The 7,267-nt window shown below is 34.9% G+C and overlaps 1 protein-coding gene across 2 annotated transcripts in view; it reads left to right on the forward strand.

The window, feature by feature from the left end:
* PLEKHF2 (pleckstrin homology and FYVE domain containing 2) overlaps nucleotides 1-6,549 on the forward strand; it is a 29,422-nt gene extending 22,873 nt beyond the window's left edge. For both annotated transcript variants that reach the window (XM_046028267.1, XM_046028257.1), the window contains exon 2: nucleotides 3,964-6,549. In XM_046028267.1, the coding sequence (XP_045884223.1) occupies nucleotides 3,978-4,727 (750 nt within the window). In that variant the 5' untranslated portion in view covers nucleotides 3,964-3,977 and the 3' untranslated portion in view covers nucleotides 4,728-6,549. The remainder of the gene's footprint in view (nucleotides 1-3,963) is intronic.
* Nucleotides 6,550-7,267: the final 718 nt, after the last annotated feature.

Genomic DNA, 7,267 nt, shown 5'->3' on the forward strand with positions numbered 1-7,267 from the left:
GCAATATTTATGAAAAGAGATTCAGGCTTAATAAATTGCAAAATTGAAAGAATGAAACATTCAAAATACTCGCTAAATAAATCATGATGACCTGTCATTTCAGGTTATTTGCTCAAGTTAGTATTTTCTTTCTTCTTTGTAAGTTGTGCAGTGAAGTTCCAAAGGTTAGCAATAGCTTTCTCAGTTCTTGTAGAGTTAGTAGAGCCGTAGGGAAAAATTAGTGTACCATAATATACTGGGAACAGCACCAAGGAATCAGATTGGAGCCTCAGTTCTGTGACAGCCTTGGGCGGAGTACTTAACTTCTTTTATCTGTTTACTCATCTATAAAATGGAGCTAATAGCGCATATCTATTTAAGGTTGCCGTGAATAGAATATACTGTATTGCATTCAAAGTGCTCAGCTGGTTGTTGGACTCCCAGTGAGTAGAATTACTTCCAGGCTGTTTCGCCTGGAACATTATTGAATCTCTCTGTGCCTTAGTTTCTCCTTCAGCTTATGTTTCAGCTAATATTATTAGATGTTGTTCTTAGATGCTGCTTTGAAAAATGTAAAAACTTCTCTAATTACTTTATAGGAATTTGAGACAGTTAAATCAGAAGATAATAAACGTGAAAAAATGGGGCGCCTGAGTGGCTCAGTGGGTTAAGCCTCTGCCTTCGGCTCAGGTCATGATCTCAGGGTTCTGGGCTTGAGAACTCACGTTGGGCTCTCTCTGCTCAGCAGGGAACCTGCTTCCTCCTCTCTCTGTGCCTGCCTCTCTCTGCCTACTTGTAATAGCTCTCTCTGTCAAATAAGTAAATAAAAATCTTTAATTAAAAAATGTGAAAAGTACTGCACAAATTTAGATGGTATTAACTCCAGTAGTAGCAATCATAGGAAGCTGTTTGTGTTGGGTATAAGCTGCTTAATAACTGTTATGTCCAAAGCAATAGAATCTGCAATTGATTTAGATGGGAATAAATAAGTACTTTCAGTTCTCTAAAACCTCTTTCTGCCTTAGGACCTTCACAGTTTCTCCTTTTGCTTGAAATGTACTTCTTTGTCTCCACACCTCATGGCTATCTAGTTCTTCTTATCAGCTGAAATAATACCACTTTAGAAAGGCCATCGCTGACTATCCAGTCTGAATAGCTTCCCATTTGTTTTTTTTAAAAAACCACTTTAATCATAACATTGATTTGTAAGCCGGTTCTCAATTTTGTTTTCTGTTTCACTTCTCACCAACTAGGATGTAAGCCTTAAGGAGCAGGGGCCTTGCCTGTATTGTGTATTTTTTTTCTCTTCCACTTAGATCTGTGCCTAGCAAAATAAATACTTGTTGAATGTTTAAAGATAGTGTAAAGTATGAAAAATTATCCATAATTGTACTTCTCAGAGATAAATAACAATTGTTGATATTATGTTATATAGTTCTCTTATTTTCTGTGTGTGTGTGCTTACATATTTACAAGTATCTATGATTTTGTGTTTATACCGTATTTCATTGAGTCTAAAGATGAACATGTTTTACTCTATTTTATGTCTCTGAAATTGGAACGTCATATAATCAGGGGTATGCCATGATGTAATTGGCAGCATTTTTTATTTTCAGTGGCACATAAAATGAAGATGTGTCTTAAAATCTGTAGCATCTTAGATGTGTGTGTGTGTGTGTGTGTATGTATTTGTATGTGTGTATATTAGTATATATGTGAAACGAATGAGATTATGGTGTTCAGCTATTTCTCCACCTAAATATCTTGAACATTTTCCCGTATCACTGTGTTTAGATCTGTCTCCTTATTGACATGTCTAGCATATTGTTATAGGTGTATCATAAATTGTTCAACCAGTTCCTTTTGGTGGACATTTGGAGCTTTTCCAGTTTTGTGTGTATGTTACGAACCAGTGCTGTGTTGGATATCCTTGTACTTGTCTTTATGCATTCAACTGGAATTTCTTTTGATAAAATCCTAGATCAGTGAATATACATATTTTCTATAATGTATGAGGGTGACTGTTTCCCCCGTATCTTCAGAAGTACTGCATCTTAGGAAATTTTTTAAATTTTTGTTTACCTGATAAGTGAAAAAATTACCCTAATATTATATTATCATTTCTTTAATTATGCATAAACATGGAAAAAGGCTCAATCTCTCTTTTCATGTTTATGAGCTGTTTTTATTTCCTCTTCTGTGATGTGCTGTGCATAGGACAGTAAACCTTTAATTGGCTGGGATATTTGTTGTTATTGGAAAAGGAAATCATCACAATTTGGAATCATGCATTATCATAATTTCTTGGGAACAATTTTCAGGACAGAGCCTGTTCTTGTGGAGAGCAAAAGGGCTTTATGACGACCCAAGATTAGAGGAGACAAAGTCAGGAATAATCAGGACCTTTATAATGGAGAAAAAGAAAGGGTACAATATCATCACTTTATGAGCTGAATACTGGAATTTAGATACAGCTGCTAGACTTTAAATGCTCCTCTTCTCTTTAATATGACTTGGTTGTGGTAGCAATTTGAAATTGGTAGATTTGAAATAGGTCACAACTCACGGACCTGAGTGAAGTCACTGTTGGATCTAGAGATTAAATCCGTGATCATTTAAGAGTAGATTAATATGATCACTTCTCCGCCTATTGTCTAAGATCAAGTGAAAAGTAGATTAATATGAGCTTTTTGTACAGTGCCAAAATGTTCTTGTCTGCATTTTTGATCACCTTTGCTGTGCCGGAGGGTGCCAGTTCCATAGATAGATATCAGATGGTCTCTTTTAGGTTCCATTGCAGCCTTTAAAGAAGACAGATTTCAATCCTTTGGTAAGAATGAAGCCAGAAGGTACATGGAATGTAAAGAACACAGAGGAGGGTATTTGGTCTAAAAGAGTTTAAGGAAAACTTCTGGCTTCAATATGATAAGCTAAACTGAATCCTGAAGTTTAAGTAGTAAAGGGTACAACAGCATGAGAGAAGGTGTGCATGGATAAGGTGGACTATAAGTAGTGGAGTTTTCTTAGAACATAAAGTTTGAGCTGAATGGAGAGTGACTAATGACAAGTCTGGGAAGTTTGGTAAGCAAGCCTGGGTGGTTCTATAGGTTAAGCGTTGTATTTGGCTCCTGTCATGATCCCAGTGTCCTATGATCAGTTCCACATCTGGCTGTCTGCTCAGCTGGGAGCCTGCTTCTTCTCCCTCTGCTCCCCCCCACCACCCCCCGCTTGTGTGTTTGGCTCTGTCTTGCTCGCTCTCCCTCTCTCATTTATTCTCTCTCTTTCTCTAATAAATAAAATCTTTAAAAACAAACAAAAAAAGAACCAGATAATAACAGCCTTGTATACCATGCTAAAAATTCTGCATTTTGTTGATCAAGGGAAGTTCTTTTGAATAATGACATGGCAAGATTTGCATTTGAGAAATCACTGGCCTGATTTAGGGAGGAAGACCAAAAGCAAGGAGACATGTTCTGAAATAGTTCTGGTAATCCAGGTGAGAGGATTAAGTAAGGCTTTAGCTCAATGGGACTAGCTTACCAGAAAAATCATTAATTTCTTCTGGTTTTTACAGAATTTTGCCCTCTTTTTTAGAATCCTTATGAGATTAAATTTCATGGAACTGAGATTACTATTTTGCAGAGATGACTTATATTTATTGTCCAGTTGTTTATTCCTTTATTGCCTATAAGAAGTTTATACTTTTATAAATACCTACTTAATGAGTATAGTGCAATGCGAAGATGGTTAATAAGTGTTTTTGATGATTATAAAAAGTAGATGTTAACCCTTTTGATATGCTTGGTGATTATCTTGGAGGGAAACAGTTTTAGAGCATTTTGCCTTTGAGTAAAAGTAAGGATTTATTAGAGTAAATTTAATTTACATAGTTTAGGTTATATAGGTTAGGTTATATAATTTTTACATTTGCAAACATGAATTTATCATTCTGTGTGCTAATTTCTCTCTTTTTTTTTTTTAAAGGCTACAAGCAAAAGATGGTGGATCGCTTGGCAAACAGTGAAGCAAATACTAGACGTATAAATATAGTAGAAAACTGTTTTGGAGCAGCTGGTCAACCCTTAACTATACCTGGAAGGGTTCTTATTGGAGAAGGAGTATTGACTAAGTTGTGCAGAAAGAAACCCAAAGCAAGGCAGTTTTTCTTATTTAATGATATTCTTGTATATGGCAATATTGTCATCCAGAAGAAAAAATATAACAAACAACATATTATTCCCCTGGAAAATGTCACTATTGATTCCATCAAAGATGAGGGAGACTTGAGGAATGGATGGCTTATCAAGACACCAACTAAATCATTTGCAGTTTATGCTGCCACTGCCACTGAGAAATCAGAATGGATGAATCACATAAATAAATGTGTTACGGATTTACTCTCCAAAAGTGGGAAGACACCCAGTAATGAACATGCTGCTGTCTGGGTTCCTGACTCTGAGGCCACTGTATGTATGCGCTGCCAGAAAGCAAAATTCACACCTGTTAATCGTCGTCACCATTGCCGCAAATGTGGTTTTGTTGTCTGTGGGCCCTGCTCTGAAAAGAGATTTCTTCTTCCAAGCCAGTCCTCGAAGCCTGTGCGGATTTGTGACTTCTGCTATGACCTGCTTTCTACTGGGGACATGGCCACGTGCCAGCCTACTAGATCGGACTCTTACAGTCAGTCATTGAAGTCTCCTTTAAATGATGTATCTGATGATGATGATGATGATGATAGCAGTGACTAAGGACATATTTTGAAATATTTAATTGGGTGTGACTACCTGAGAAATCAGCTCTGGGGGGAATATAAAATTCTGAGCTTTCTCTCAGTTTTGCTCTAGCCGTGAATTTGCCTGAGAAACTTTTAACCTATGTGCCTCAATATATCCTATAGAAAATAGGTCCTGTCATTGTGTTCTCACCCCATCCCCACCCAACTCCCCACTCTTCTACAGGGATAGATTATTGCAAAGTATATCAGATAAATTTTTGGTTTCTTACGCTTGTTTAATTTTAGATTGTTTTGTTGGAAGGTTGGGAAAAGATATTTAACAGATCATGTACTACGTTGTTGTTTACTATGTGTTCTGTTATATGGAAAAACTAAAAACAAAAAATGATGGGAAAAGGAAAATAATATGGTTAGCTAATATTATTAGCTTTTTCCTAACCATCCTATCTAATGGTTAAGACACCAGTAACAAAAAGCGTGATTTGACAATACTTTGTTTGGCTATTTCATATACCAAGTGGTGCCTTATTTTAGTAGCACTGTTACGTGAAATAAGCCCCTACCTTCTTTTAGTTTGTCTTGAAAATACACTGGTGCTCTTTAAGGTGATAAAATGATAAAATTTTCATCTGTCAGCTACAAGTAACTAAATTTAGAGCTTCTTCATTCTATAAGAATAAATATTTTTCCATAAAATAGTTGTGATTATATTTTTATGTTTTATAGGTACCAAATTATAATTGCCAGACATATATTTTAAATCAGTAGGTAGGTTTTCATTCTTAAAAATTTGGTTTGAAATTTATCAAATACAGAATTGTCACATTGCATTAGTTTCTACTTTTAGTAAAACATTTGTAGGTATGAGTTCATCTGCTTTAATATTATTTCTAGAATGAAAAATCTTATAAAACCTTTGAAATTAAACAATCTCTTAAAAAAAAAAAAAATCCCATGATAGAGCACAGATCTACTTAGGCTGAAGACTTCGAAGAAATAATGTGCAAGAATGGTCAAGACAGACCAGTTAAGTTTGAGTAGACTTTATATCGGTGGAAGTATTGTCTATTTCAGTGTGAAATTTTATCTTGAATTTGCAAATATAGTGTTATATTTTATAAAGTTTTGTAAAGTCCCAAACAATATTTCTATTTTTGTAAAACAATTGTGTGTTTAATCTGTTTCTGAAATCCTTTTGCAAACTGTAGAATAGAGTAGCAATTGATCTTTCTAAATTGTGAACTTTACTGAGTCAGTCTGGATTGCTTTTGAGAATTGGTAATTTTTCACTCTTTGCTTTTGAGGCAGCCATTTAGGTTGAAAGTATATTTATCATATAAAACTTGATGCATTTTGCACTATTCTCTCCATTTGTATGCTGCAAATAACTACAGTCTTTCAAATATGAAAAAATCAGCCTAATGTTTTAAATTCGAAACTTTTTGTTTTAAACATTTAAATCCGGCTATGTTGCAGATGTCATGAGTTTGAATTAATAATGTGGTGGAGAATTTTGGGGTTTGCTTAAAGCACTAACTTTACCGTTAAATTGTGAAGGTATCTGAGATCTATAGATCTCCCTGTAGGAAATGTGAAACAGACACAGCAGTTTTTTTGTTTAATATCAGATGGACATTTGTTTCTCAGCAATATATACATATAATTAAACAACATATCTCAAAATGACCATGAAACCTGAGAAGTGCTAATGGAGACATGCTGGTCCATCAGACCCTAGCAAATTCAGGAACCAAGGGGAAATGTTCTGGGATGACATTTGCATTGTCAACTTCTGTTGACTCTGTTTTTACAATAAAAAATATTTTACACCTTAACTGTGCATATTGTGACTTGAAGATTTTTCCCCCCTTTTTAAGGTAATGGAAGTATAATGCATATTTTGCTTCTTTCAATAGCTGTGAGGTGCCTTTTATGTGTGAGGCATTGTTCTAAGCACTAAGGGGCAGAGCAGTAAACAAAATTTCCTTCCTGTTCATGGAATTTACATGCAGATAGAATCCAAGATGTGTTTTCTTTCAGAATGTGTTCTGTAATTTTTAAAGCTTTTCTAAATCTTAGTTATATGTAAACCTGAAATGATTTTGGTGCCTGTTTTTCATGCCATTCCTCTTGAATGAAATTTACTTGGACTATACTGGACCTGCAGTACATTAACCAAATTGGTAACTATTACTATGAAGGAAGCAAGATTCTGTAGATACCAAGAGAAAATATTAAGTTGAATGCACCTTAATACAGGAATTTCATACCTTTGGGTCAATGTATAAAATGTCCATAGTTAATATAAAGTCATTTGTTTATGTATCTTTATTACCTTTATGCTGAAACTTTTACAAATGGGTAGCATTCAGTTGTATACCTAGTAATTCTTGAAAGGTCCCAGGACTTGAGCCACACTCTTTTCTCTCAGATACACCAATTTTGTTCTCAAATATAGGTTGTAGCTTTGAAGAGTATAGGAGCAATTATGTACATATTCACATGTATTAGATTGCTGTACATTTTACAAGATAAAATTTCATAGTGAGTCTA

Source organism: Meles meles, chromosome 1 (genome assembly GCF_922984935.1).
Source record: "Meles meles chromosome 1, mMelMel3.1 paternal haplotype, whole genome shotgun sequence".
NCBI lineage: Eukaryota > Metazoa > Chordata > Mammalia > Carnivora > Mustelidae > Meles > Meles meles.